The sequence below is a fragment of the Argiope bruennichi genome, chromosome 8 (assembly GCF_947563725.1).
Source record: "Argiope bruennichi chromosome 8, qqArgBrue1.1, whole genome shotgun sequence".
NCBI classification, from domain to species: Eukaryota; Metazoa; Arthropoda; class Arachnida; order Araneae; family Araneidae; genus Argiope; species Argiope bruennichi.
In genome coordinates this window covers 110,111,177-110,125,890 of record NC_079158.1, presented here as the reverse complement: position 1 = coordinate 110,125,890, position 14,714 = coordinate 110,111,177, and the positions used below count along the sequence as shown (strand labels likewise).

General features: G+C 29.6%; 1 protein-coding gene across 1 annotated transcript in view; it reads right to left on the bottom strand.

Moving 5' to 3' along the window:
- Positions 1-14,714, bottom strand: part of LOC129981422 (neurogenic locus notch homolog protein 3-like) — a 32,520-nt gene continuing 17,806 nt past the window's right edge. The window contains exons 6-12 of the mRNA XM_056092262.1: positions 13,272-13,373; positions 10,961-11,074; positions 9,104-9,226; positions 8,570-8,719; positions 5,240-5,333; positions 2,015-2,099; positions 1-101 (exon numbers count right to left, since the gene is read on the bottom strand). Coding sequence (XP_055948237.1) covers positions 2,051-2,099; positions 5,240-5,333; positions 8,570-8,719; positions 9,104-9,226; positions 10,961-11,074; positions 13,272-13,373 — 632 coding nt within the window. The 3' untranslated portion in view covers positions 1-101; positions 2,015-2,050. The remainder of the gene's footprint in view (positions 102-2,014; positions 2,100-5,239; positions 5,334-8,569; positions 8,720-9,103; positions 9,227-10,960; positions 11,075-13,271; positions 13,374-14,714) is intronic.

Genomic DNA, 14,714 nt, shown 5'->3' with positions numbered 1-14,714 from the left:
TCTTTCTTTTGTTTTTTTTATTATCCACCTGAGACTTGAATACAAAAATGAAACAACGATGAAACCCGTATGAAGTTGTAATATATCTTGTTGCCTTTTACCTGTAGAAAAGAGAAAAAAAATAATAAATCCTAAAATAAAATAATGCAAATATAGTTATAACTTATTCAAATTTATTGAATTACAAGACTACCATTTTTATTTTATGATTCGCCAGCCGCTTCTGATTGCATTAACTTTATTTATTGCGTGCATGGAACAAACAAGTTATTGCAAATCTCATGACGTCATAGAGCTATTAAAAACATAATTGCTATAATCATCGTTCTAATTTTCGAGGCACTGTAACTTCATTTAATTATTCCATTCTAGCCGCATGTGGCAACCAGCGGATTCACCTGAAGTATTGGTTATATTTGATTTTAGTTGAAAGTTTAGATATAATTCCATGTCCATGATTCCAAATTCTCTGATAAAAACGCTTTATTACTTTAAGTGCTTTGCTTAAGTTTTATTAATCATGTACATGAAAACCCCGGGGGGCACCTGGAATGAGAATGAGATGCTTCCGGTATGGTGGTTGGATCTCGCCACCCTGGAGGGTACACAAAAAAGTGGGGCATCTGCTTCTCCCATCGATGACGGGACATACTTCCTTCGGGAAGGGTTGTACCGTGGCCGGTGATGGCCCTTAGGACTCAACCACAGTTCCCGCCAGTGTTGCTGTTGCGGCGGTCCGGTCATTCAGTATTATTTATCCGTGTGCCTTCGGGCGGGGCGGAGAGTCAGTGATATGACTTATTGTGTACATGAATGACTTTGAAATCAAAGATAAGCCCGAATTTTAGACGAAGCAGATGATCGATTGAGGCGACTTGTTTAAAACAATAACGGAAACCGTTAAACTAGAAGCCTAAACACAGCCATTGAGCTGATCTTAATAATTTTTTATTTTGCATGAAAATTGTGGGTTATTATTGTACTTTCGATTTCCCTCGACATGTCAACAACAGTCACTTGCCCTCGCACTTTCAAGAGATAAAATTTTGACAACTAGCTTCTCTGCTTCCGCAACTTGTCCAGTTCTGTTTGCCCCCAGTTCGAGAGTTTCACAATTTTGATGTATAACAACAAATCGAAATATCTATAATTTTGGTGCATTTTTTGGGGTAATAATAAGCTTTCATATGAATTAAAAATTGACAAAAGCAGTGCAGTAGATATTTTTTTAATAACTGTGTCATGAATATTCTCTGTCCTTTTTCCTCACAGAGAATATACAGAAAAGTAGTATTTTTGAGATTTTCCCCAAATTTGAACTGTGATGAAAAGAATAAAGAGACACCCACCTACACGTCCTATCTAGGTGCATGTCTTCAATTTTCATAAAAAATAAACAAAACGAGTGGTCTTTTTATGAAATAAAAAATCACTAACTCACAAAATAAAAAAATTTCGAAAATTTCAGTGAAATAAAATATTACTGACTCACTTTATGAAATAAAAATATAAAAAATAAACAAAACGAGTGGTTTGAATTTTTTACTTCTTTAATTTTTGCACTTCGTATACGAAGAAGGAAAAAAAATTGATGAAATCAGTCATTGCGACAGGGTCACTCCATCAATACTTTCATCCCCACAGACAACATACAGGGAAATAAAGTTTTCGAAATTTTCTCCGAATGTGTATTGTCATGTAAAACGACTTACCATAAATGACCTATCTAGGTGTCAAAAATTTTCATAAAAAAATAAAAACTAGCGAACTTGCTTTCGATGATATTGCTTGGGATACTGGCTCTTTAGCTTTGACATTCTTTTTATAAATATATAGATAGTGAGAAGACAACAAGTCACCAAAGAAAGCAAGCTTTTTTTTTTATCATTCAGACTTTGGGAAATACTAGTAATTTCCAAATCAAAGCCCAACTTGATTCATTGAAACTAAATTAATAAAATTGAGTTCTCTCCTATATTTTTAATAGCTGAGATTAATTGCAAAAAATTGCTACCTTCCGCTTCATTTGTTAAACAAATTATGGTTGGCATCATCTGGTTCCCCGCAATTCAAACCTGGGTGCATGTCTCGATGCTTCCCTGAAAGAAAAAAAATACATAATTATAGTTTCTTGGATCTTTTAACCAAGACAAGTAAATGTAGCTAGTCATTAAAAAAAAGATATCATGGGGGAGGATACGATGAAGTCTAAAGACTTCATTTAATTACCTCAAAAATCAAATTCTTTTAAATATAAGATTCTCAAATATATTTATGAATCCAAAATTTGCTTCAGAAAGCTAAGAGAAAGAAAATGGAAAAAAATTCCAATTTTTTTTTTAAAAAGTTCTTACTAATAATGTGAGAACCTTTGCAGCAAATAAAAGAATAGTATGTTCAATATTTTCGACAGGTAGAATATATTAGCGATTAAATCAACGCGAAACTGATTGATTGATTGATAGCCTTTTCAGGATTTTTAACTAAAGATTCTATCCTTAAATTAAAATGGTTTTCCTAATTATAAATAAAAAACAAACAAAAGAAAAGTTGCAATACTTTCAGATAAAACTTTTGATGGAAATATTTTTAAAAAGTTAGCAAATCATAAATAATTTTAATAAATGAAGAATTAAAAAGAATATTGAATTATATAGTTGAAAATATTGAGAATTTTTTCCTAATCATTTTATATCCGGTTAGTTTAAATGAGATTCCGTTTTTGATTTCAATTTCCGAAGTTTCCTTGAAAGTCGTCTGTTTTCTTTCTGGGTTTCATATAAATGAAATCAGAACAGTTTTGGTGTGAGTTTTCAGATAAAATTATAAAAAAAATACGCGGAGTTGTTATAAAATCCTTTCTGATAACAATTTTATTTCTCCTACTAGTGGCATTTTCTCTATTTGTTATATATATAATAAAGTGGAAAATTATATAAAGGCAGTTATTTTAACATTTATTTTTATACGTCATAGGGGGTAAGAGAAGCATTTTATTAACTGACATACCTTGTGTCAGTTAATAAAATGCTTCTGTTACATTCGTTTATGCTCACACTCACACAAATTTTCACGTTTCTTTCAAAAAAATCTATTGAGATATATTTAAATTATTACATATTCAGACATTCCTTACACATTTAAACATCCAGACATTCCTTACACATTTAAACATCCAGATACTCATTACACATTTAAACATCCAGACATTCATTACACATTTAAACATCCAGATACTCATTACACATTTAAACATCCAGACATTCATTACACATTTAAACATCCAGATACTCATTACACATTTAAACATCCAGGCATCCATTACACATTTAAACATCCAGATACTCATTACACATTTAAACATCCAGACATTCATTACACATTTAAACATCCAGATACTCATTACACATTTAAACATCCAGGCATCCATTACACATTTAAACATCCAGATACTCATTACACATTTAAACATCCAGGCATCCATTACACATTTAAACATCCAGATACTCATTACACATTTAAACATCCAGGCATCCATTACACATTTAAACATCCAGATACTCATTACACATTTAAACATCCAGGCATTCATTACACATTTAAACATCCAGATACTCATTACACATTTAAACATCCAGGCATTCATTACACATTTAAACATCCAGATACTCATTACACATTTAAACATCCAGGCATTCATTACACATTTAAACATCCAGATACTCATTACACATTTAAACATCCAGGCATTCATTACACATTTAAACATCCAGATACTCATTACACATTTAAACATCCAGGCATTCATTACACATTTAAACATCCAGATACTCATTACACATTTAAACATCCAGGCATTCATTACACATTTAAACATCCAGATACTCATTACACATTTAAACATCCAGGCATTCATTACACATTTAAACATCCAGATACTCATTACACATTTAAACATCCAGGCATTCATTACACATTTAAACATCCAGATACTCATTACACATTTAAACATCCAGGCATTCATTACACATTTAAACATCCAGATACTCATTACACATTTAAACATCCAGGCATTCATTACACATTTAAACATCCAGATACTCATTACACATTTAAACATCCTGGCATTCATTACACATTTAAACATCCAGATACTCATTACACATTTAAACATCCAGGCATTCATTACACATTTAAACATCCAGATACTCATTACACATTTAAACATCCAGGCATTCATTACACATTTAAACATCCAGATACTCATTACACATTTAAACATCCAGATACTCATTACACATTTAAACATCCAGGCATTCATTACACATTTAAACATCCAGATACTCATTACACATTTAAACATCCAGGCATTCATTACACATTTAAACATCCAGATACTCATTACACATTTAAACATCCAGGCATTCATTACACATTTAAACATCCAGATACTCATTACACATTTAAACATCCAGGCATTCATTACACATTTAAACATCCAGATACTCATTACACATTTAAACATCCAGATACTCATTATACATTTAAACATCCAGACATTCATTACACATTTAAACATCCAAAACATTTATTCAGAAATTTCAAATTTATTCAACACAACACAACTCTCATATAAAAATATTTGTCTAATATTAAATCATCCAATCATCATGACTTAAACTAAATTTGCTGAAATATAGGAAGACGTTGCTGTTAAATGATAATTTAAAATGAACTTTCAATTTGAAGATACTCATTGATGTGATAATTATTACTATACTGGACTCAGTGATTCATAAATGATTTATGTATATATGGTTTTATATTTTTATAAATGGTTTATGTTTAAAAATGGACGATTCTTTGGTTTAAATTCCAAAATGACAATATTTTGTAAGTACAACAAAATTTAGTTAACAGCAAAAATAGCAATTCTAATCTCAAATCTAAAAATTTAAATGTGGCCAAGGTTTTTAATAATAAATTTGATGTAATTATACAATTAAAATGAAGAACTTAGATACTATTAGAATCCAAAATGAGTCATTTCCATAATTTTAACATAAAAGTAAATTTAATCTTTATTTTTTCCATAGCTTAGCACGATCTGAAGATTCAAAGTATAATTTTTCCGCTATTGATCCGTTAATTAGCATGTAAAAACACAACTTTCAAGCTTTAATAGATATAGGAAATCAAAAAAATCGATTTTTGTTTTTGTTTTAATAAGCATACTTACTTCTGCCTCAGGAATATAACAAATCCCACTGAAAGAGCTATAAATGCAACAATGACTCCAATCGTTATACCTGTAGGAAGCCACGATACTTTATCTGAAAAAAAGAGAATAAAATATAAAAATAAAAAAAGAACTCTGTTAACATTTGTGATGTTAAACGTGGATAAGAAATTTATGAATCAGAGTATGTCAAAAATAAGCTTTTGATCAATTTTCCAAAATTTAACCGAAATTTTTTTTTAAATATAATTTTTTTTTAATTTACACAAAAAAAATATCCATTTGTTAAAAAATAAAAGAAATCAAGCTGCAAATCTCAGCTTTTGAGTATAAACAGAAATAAATAAAATTTGGAATACTAATCGACTGATAATAGATAGACTAATGGTGTTAGTAATACACATAAGATTGGCATAATAGAATACTAAAGAAAAGCGATTATTTTTACACTCAGAAAGTATTAAGTTTTGTTTTCTATGTATGTTTCACTAGAGATACAATTGATGAAACAACTATGAAGATTATATTTAAATTTGGACACCGTTGAAGTATACTATATCAAGGTGAGTCAAATTTGATTACATCAAATATTCAAGAAACCGATTTGTTTTTATTTGTTTGTCGATCCAAGAAAATAAAACAAATAACAATTTTATTCAGATAACAAGTTTTTTGGTCCTTAGGTTAAAGATTGCGAAAAATCTTAATTGATCATCAAGCAATGGCCAAATTATTTTTGAAATTCATTATGGATCTTAGTAGTTTTCTTCAAGTAGTGTGGGCCATCAGGGAAATGGGGATTTTCATCAAATCAGCAATGCATGAAATATCTTCAAACCGCTTGCTTATACAATCTTTAATCATCCTAGCAATAGAGGTGGTATAGGGATGATTTTTCTCAGTTGAATAAAGTATAAAATTACTTTTAAAATGGACAACCTCTATCAAATTTCTATAAACTCATTTCTAAAACCTGTAACAACTGAAACCTATCTACCAGGTGGGCAAAAAGTCCGTAAAAACTTTAAAAATTCACGAAACCCATAAAATTAAGAAAATAAAAAACGGTTTGCAAATTTAATATCGTTAAGTCACGGGTTTTTTTTTCAGGTAAAAAAAAATAAATCAAAAAGTAGCCGATGGGGCCGTTTCGTACATAAGTGAAAGAAAAGAGACGCAAATAACAAAAATAATGTCACAAAACCATTTGTTATAGCAATATGTGTTCCACATGCCCTCCACCAGCAGGTGATAACACATTGCAGGCGTGTCACAAACCCAGCAACGGCCGAATGCAACATGTCCGGCTGTGTACATGCCAGTTCTCGGCGGATTGCATCTTTCAATTCCTACAAATTGGATGGACGGGATCGATATACCCCGGATTTTAAATTTTCCCACAGCCAAAAGTCTGCTGGTGTCAGATCTGGGGACTGAGGAGGCCATGAAAACTTGCAACGTCTGCAAAAGATTCTCTCTTCCCTGAACGTCTGTATCAGGAATTCCTTAACTGGAATACCGAATTCTGACTCTAATGATTCCATTGCGGCTGCAACGCGCTCCAAATGTGTCTGCGTTAGACATGATCGTCCGGAATTTACACGATCTTCCAGCACTCCAGTTTCCTCAAATCTTTGAACAAGCTTTATGAGACTTGCCACTGTTAAAGCTTCTCTCCCATTCTTCACATTTTTCTGAAGTCGGAATTTACGCAGTGCAACAATCACTGATTTTTGGTTCAGGTAAAACAGCTTCACCAACAAAGCTTTATCTTTCCTACATAGCATCCTTGTTTACTTGCATAGGATGCAACGGAGAACTGATTTTGGATCAAGAGCATAAGTATTTATAATCGCATGTCTCATTTGCATATTTCTAACAGAATCGCGCCATACCAGTACCATCTATCGGTTGTTTTTTGAATTAATTTTTTTTTCTCACCCAAAAAAATCCCGTGATTTATCGATGCTAAATCTGCAAAACGTACTTTATTTTGCTTTATTTTACGGGTTTTATGAATTTTTAAAGTTTTTACGGACTTTTTGTCCACCCGGTATATATATATATAATTGAAAATCCGTTTTTTGTTTGTATGTGGGAACCTTAAACTATTCCACGTCTCTTGACTGATTTGAACGAAATTTAGTAGACATAATTAATTAAATAAGCATTATTTCGTTCAAATAACAATAATTTTACCAGTTAGTTTTATACAATTACTAAAATGTTACCAATTTTCCAAAAGACTACTATTATACATAATATACAATATTATCACGCTCTATGCGAATGCAAAATCTCTTAGCGTCTCTTATATGTACAAATATTTGATTCTAAATTATTCTGAGATACATTAAAAAGACATTGCTTTGCAACTGCAATAGCTTAGCAGTAGTTTCCTTTGATTCCAATTTCGGGGATTTCTGTGGTGAAAAGTAAAGAATGAAAAATAGTTTCTTTGGGTTATTATTTACTTAATAATCTATATTTACTAAATAATCTATATGATACTACTGCGCAGTCCTCTGTGCTAGGTTGTTTTGGGGATCTTTGATGAGTTAGTAAACATAGTTTATATTTTGAAACATTTTTTTATTATTGCACTAAACGACTTAATTTTTTTTTATTTTAATTATTTTTGATCCCACAGGGGGGGGGGTGTCGTAATTGAGGATGAGAGGCTTCTGACATGGATGGTTGATTTCCGCCACCCTTGTGAGTATACAAAAGGGTGGGGGATGGCTATGTGCCGTCTATGACGGAATATACTTCCTTAGGGAAGGGTTGTACCGTGGCCGGTGATGGTCCTTAGAACTCAACCATAGTTCCCGCCAGTGTTGTTATATGCGGCGATCCAGTCATTCCGGTTTTTCCTTGTGATTTTAATTATTTTCAACTTTTTAGTCTAGATATCTTTTGTCTCTTTTCAACATATTGCCAGATTTGATCACTATTATCTATTCAAAATTTAAATTCGATTCTGATTAAATTCTAAAAAATATTTTTAAAAACTGGACTGTCATTGACAATATATACATGCACAAATTTTCGATTTCCTATCCTACTAGGAATTGAGCCGGAAATTTATTATAAAAGTTCATGTTTACAAATTAAAAAAATATACGATTTGATAGCTTTCTTCTTCATCTAAAAATTTTGAATTGATAATTTTATTAAAATATTAAAGATTTTATAACAGCAATCTTTTTACAGCCCAATGAATCAAAACAAGTAACAGGAATCAGAATTTAAACATTATTTTTTTCTTTCTCATTTCTGTCAAACCGATGATTATTCGAACTGAATTTAAAAAGATGTAAGGACACTTACACTCTTCACATATAATACGATCACCACTGCCAGTCCCACTGACTGGTTGGTAGCCAGTCCCGCACTGACACATGTAGGAACCAGGGAAATTGATACATTTCTGGTTGTTGCTCCGCGGACACGTTGCTTCGTTATTACATTCATCTATATCTGCAAATGAAAGCATGTTTATCAGCAAAATTTAAATGATAAAAGTTGCTGCTTCAATCGTTAATGCGTTATTATAAAAGTTCTTTAAACACATGAGAAAAAAAATTTCGGATACATTTCAGCTTGGTAAATCTCAGCTTTTAAAATAAATGTTAAAATAAGGAAGCAGATATGTTTCCTCTATTTTACAAAGAAAAATACTGTGTATCTACCAGGAGAACACTTCCCGCCAACTGTCTATGATTACGGCGGTCTCTAAAGAAGCAGGTTACTATAGGAAGAGTTCATTTCGCGTAGGTAGAAGTTCATTCATGTTTCTTACATTGGCACGTTTAGCGCCAAACTGGCGATATTTGGTGTTATTATTATTGGTATTTAAAATACCTATGCATGCTTCCTCGGGTTTTGGGGGATCGTTAAATTCTCCTCGGTATCCGTCTTCGCATGAGCAGGTGAAACCATCAGCTGTCTCGATGCACTTTGCCGTGGCATGACAAGTGCAGTTTTCTGCAAAATAAATTAAATACTAGTAATTAAAGTAACATAACATTTTACTTGTCAAGAAATGTGTTCAAATTCAATGAGTAATTAAAGTAGCATAACATTTTACATAATGTCAAGAATTGTGTTCAAATTCAATGAGTAATTAAAGTAGCATAACATTTTACATAATGTCAAGAATTGTGTTCAAATTCAATGAGTAATTAAAGTAGCATAACATTTCATATAATGTCCAGAATTTTGTTCAAATTCATTGAGTTACAAAATATGAATACAAGCTTTAATCAAATGTCCCAAATGTAATATGATAGGCAGAATCTTAAAAAATGCTAATAAGTGCATAAAAAATATGATTATGCAGAAAAGACCAGCATTATTACCAAATTACGAAAAATGAGCTAAAAATGTGAAGATCTTATCAAAATTTGAACTTTATATGCAAATACAAAAGTTAATTAGATATATTTTTAAGATAAATTTTAAGAAATCACTGAATCAATTATCTGAAAATTCAAAATTGATTATTGAATTTTAATAATCAATTAATATTGTATTATATCTAAGTGAATACACCATTATATGATATTCCTGGTTTGAAAAACTATGTTTTAACTTTCCGAATTTTTCTTGAAAGTAAGCAGACTTTCAGTATAAGAAATTTTATATTATAAATTACAAATTGTAACAGTTTGAACTCTATTATTCTTTTTTTCACAAAACGCATGCAATGCTTTGTTTATTTCAGCACAAAGTCTCAATGGTATTATATAAATGTTTTTCTTCTTTACCACTGTTCAGTGTTTTTGTAATATCATCTCAAATGGTCATTATTTCTAATTTTCTTCTGTAGATCCTCATTCCTCTCAGTAAAAATAATCAGAATTCTAGATACAGTAATGATTTATTACCTGATCTATTATTCTGGAATTCTTAATTCCTTTTCTTTGCTGTCATGATCTGTCTTATTTTCCATCGTTTCCTGCAATTACTCATCTCTGGTACTATAAACTGCGTATTTCATCTCTTGCATGTATTTAAATATACATGCGTGGGCATAGGTACGTAAGTGAAATAATTTTAATTATCAGTGTTTTTATTACTTTCTAATTACTTAAAACTCTCACTTTATTTTAACGTCAAGGTTTTTCGAATTCCTACTTTCCCACGCAGAATTTATATGCATTAAAAATTAAATGTTATCTCAGCAAAATTCCCTTCTGAATCTATATAAGCTCTAAAAACTTTCTTCTTTTTTAATTTTATACCATAATATTTCTATTGTGTTTCCTTCTAACCATGGTTATAACAAAGATATCTTAACAATAGCTAAAAATCGAGTCCTTTCCATAAGCACTAATGAATAAAACAAATAACTTCATATAACATAATTGCTTCTTCAGCTGAGCATATAACAGTTTTAATATTTTGCCAATAAATTGAAACAGAGACAGTGAAAAAAGCATTTAAAATACACGTTAAACGTAAGACTACTAGGAAATTCGCAATGTATATATTAAAAAATAAGTGTTTCAAAAATAAGTTTTATTTGTATATTTAAAATAAAAGAAATCCTTTAAATATTATGTTTAGAAATCCTTTAAATATTGAATTGTCATCAGGGACACAAAACTTAACGAAGAATAGAAATAGATATAGAAATCAAGCAGTTGGAAAGTATAAAAAACAAAGTACAAAATGCCATTTTGAGAAACATGGAATTCACATATATAAAAGCTTTACCTTTCTGTTTTTCGCATTGACCTAAATTATCTTCAAATCCTTCTGGGCAATTGCATATCTTTCTGTTAACTTGATCCAAGCTACAGGTGGCTTGTTCATGACCACATTCGCATGCTGCAAAAGGAATAATACGATTTTTCATAGATGAGAAAAGTGTGTAACAGAAGTTTGTAAAAGTTGACTATTTATGGGATATTTAGTTTCAAATAACAGTTTGAAATAGCATATCTGAGTTATGTACTACTTTATTTCACTGAACTGTTTGACTGTTCTTATTTAAACCGAAATGTCTTTAACCAATAAACAATGAAATTTACAATTCAAGGGCACCTTTTAAGAATCCACGCGTTTATTTTTTGTTTCACTATTTACAAATGTTTTTATTGAGGACTTTTTTTTAGATTTAAACACATTCAGAAAAAAAAAATATTACTAATGTTTTTCTGGGTTTTTTTAGAAAATGCTTTTTTTTTGTATAGTCCGTTTTATGTATAAAAAATATATAGTTATGATAGATGTATTCCTTCCATTTCAATTGGATGATTTGTTAATTTTGGAGTAATTCATAAAGAAATATGTCATATTATTATTTTATAATTTTTAAAAATTTAAACATTGATTTGAATGTGATGTATACAAAATCTTTTCAACAATTTTTGAATAACAGTGATAATCATCCCATACTTTTGAATAATACAACATTTTTTATTTATTTCAAACCGTATTAAAAAGGTACTGAGAAAATTTTCGAAATCTATTATAGACAGAATAACCTTTCAATAAGTTTGAATTCCCAATACACATTAAGGTTTGAAAATATGCAAATTTTTAATTTTGATATTTTTATAGATATTTAGGATGGTAGTAAGATTTCGGTGGAGGGTTTCAGGTTCGAGGCTTTATTGCACAAAAAAACCATCGTGTTACCGGGTCTGATGCACGTTAAATCCGTCGAGACCTATCACCGTCCCGCTGGAAATTTGGAGAGAGGTTGCCAGCTTTGGTGTCATCCTCATCATCTGTCCGCTGTTCAAAATTAAGAGGTCCATCTTAAAATTACGAGGTTTTAAAGCTCTAGTATTGCTTTGAAATGAGACGTTGATATAACTTAACTGAATTTGCCCTGATACTCATAGTTTTTAAGACAATTAAATATTTAATTAAACATAAATTATTAAAAAATTAAAATATTATAAATTATAAACTAAATATAAACATAATTGAACATAAATTATTAAAAAATTAAAATATTATGAAATTATAAGCTAAATGTAAATTTCATTAAACATAAATTATTTAAAAATTTAAATATTATTAAATTATAAGCTAAATATAAATGTAATTAAAAATTTAATTAATTAATTGCGTCCTCCCAACGATATTCTGTCTAAACTTTTTAAAACTTTTTTACATGCTGTCAAAAATGATTATTTTCCTTCTAAGGAACAGTTATAGACCAAATTTTGGTATATATCTAGAATTAAAATGCAGGATCATAGACCGAGCTTCATCTATCGATCTCTCTGTACTTATTATTTAACAATTTATCAGAAACGTAGATAGAATGTTAAACCGCTAATTCTTTTCGGTGTGTTGTGCGGAATTAAATTTACTTTAGGCTTTAATACTATGCAACAGCACCATTCATCTTTTTCGTTTAGTGTATGAAATATCGTGTTCAAATACATGCTGTTATATATAGAAGAATCAACCCATGTTGGAGTTTCTCCAAATACTAAATTTCGTCTATTTAACATATTGAATATTTGAACTACAGTATTCACATACACTTGTGCGAATTGATTAAAATATATATTTTTATTCCTTTTTTTTTTTTTTTTTTTTTTTTTTTTTTTGACGCTGAAAGAACTCTAAAACATGGGAATCTATCAAAATCTGAAAGTTAAATTTTTTGATAATTGCAATATTTTATTGTCACTTAAAAAATATTTTTGAGAATTGTAATATTTTCGCTTCATAATGATTGCAATATTTTCATTTCATTTGTAAAGTAAATTTTCATTGATTGCAATATTTTCATTTCATTTGTAAAGTAAATTTTTTATTGATTGCAATACTTTCATTTCATTTGTAAAGTAAATTTTTCATTGATTGCAATATTTTCATTTCATAATGATTGCAATATTTTATGTCATTTGAAAGAAAAAGGTTTTTGATGATTATAATATTTTCACTTTATAATGATTGCAATGTTTTCATTTAATTTGAATGACAAATTTTTCATTGATTGCAATATTTTTGATTCATGTTGAAGAAAGTAAACGAAATAAAAGAAAAATTGTGAGCTCACGTAGACATGTTCCTTCTCTAGCAAAAAACCCTTCTCGGCACTTGCATTGCTTTTCTCCACTTCTGAGTATTTCACAACCATGTCCAGGACCACAGTCACACTCTGAAAAGTTCAGAGAGAGATTTCAAAATGAAGCATCCAAAACTGAGGCATTAAAATAATTATCAAGGAAACGTTCAAATAATTCTTCACGCAAATATCGAGCTTATTAAGAATACGATATTCTTCATATAAAAACCTTTATATAACAAATAATTGATTTAGTCCGTTAATATTCTTATCGTGATTTTGAAAATTAATCTGATCAGATTATGAACGAAAGATTACCATTGACTTTTTTTACAGATTTTGTCAAGTGATTAACTGATAAATGAAATGATAGTGAAAACTTCATCAAGTATGTGGTTTAAATCTATTTAGAGCATAAAAATAATAAAAGAATAAAATATATTATAATAGTAATTAGAACATAAACTTCTATACCAAAAAATTGGTAGACTTTTGCATTTTTGCTTAATAAAATTCTCTTGTACTTTCAGATAAAAAAATTAGCTTTTAGCATATAATAAAGAATGAAATTTTCTCATGTAATTTCTTTTGGATCTCTTTAGTCAAAAATTTGAGTCAATTATATAAATCAAATGTAGGAATCACATTTAAAATATTATTCATTCAACTTTTATTTAAATAGTCATTTCCTCATACACATGATTCGAGACACGGAAACTCTATTTTTTGACGACCATGATAGAAAACGCAGTACGGATTTACGATGTTGATGCGAATACCAAATTTCATACATTTAGATTTTTTAACGCATTTTAGTAGCTATGTTCACTTACACACGGAAATACGATAAACGATAATTATCAAGATGTCTATGGAAACACTTTAATTCTAATTTTGTAACTAGTATTCCCTGAGATAATTTACGAAAAAAATTGTTCTAGATGAAAACTAAATTCCTTGTTCAAGGAATTTAGTTTGTTCCATCTTGTTCCTTGGAATCAAGATGTTGTCCAGCAGTCATGTACTGTGAAAATATGTTTAGTTTTAAAAAATACTGACATGCGACGATGACAAGGCAGATACTCATGTTTCTGGAATAGCAACAGTTTTAGTTTTAAGGTAACCGACTACGTTCGAAGGAATATTTTTGAAAAATTGGATTTTTTTAAAACTATTTATGGTTTTTAGATGTATTGTCAATTATAAACACTATAAATACAAAAAAAATTATTTGGAAATATAATATATTTTGAGAAATAGGAAAATTTGTAGTAAATTTTAATGGAATTTAACCAAAACGGTTAACACTCTTCACAATATTGTAATGCAGCAATCCAATTTTTCTTTTTACACAAGTTATAGAATATAATGATGAATGAAATGAACCAAAATCTAAGAAACATTTTGAGATGCAAAGAAATTATGGGTAAAAAT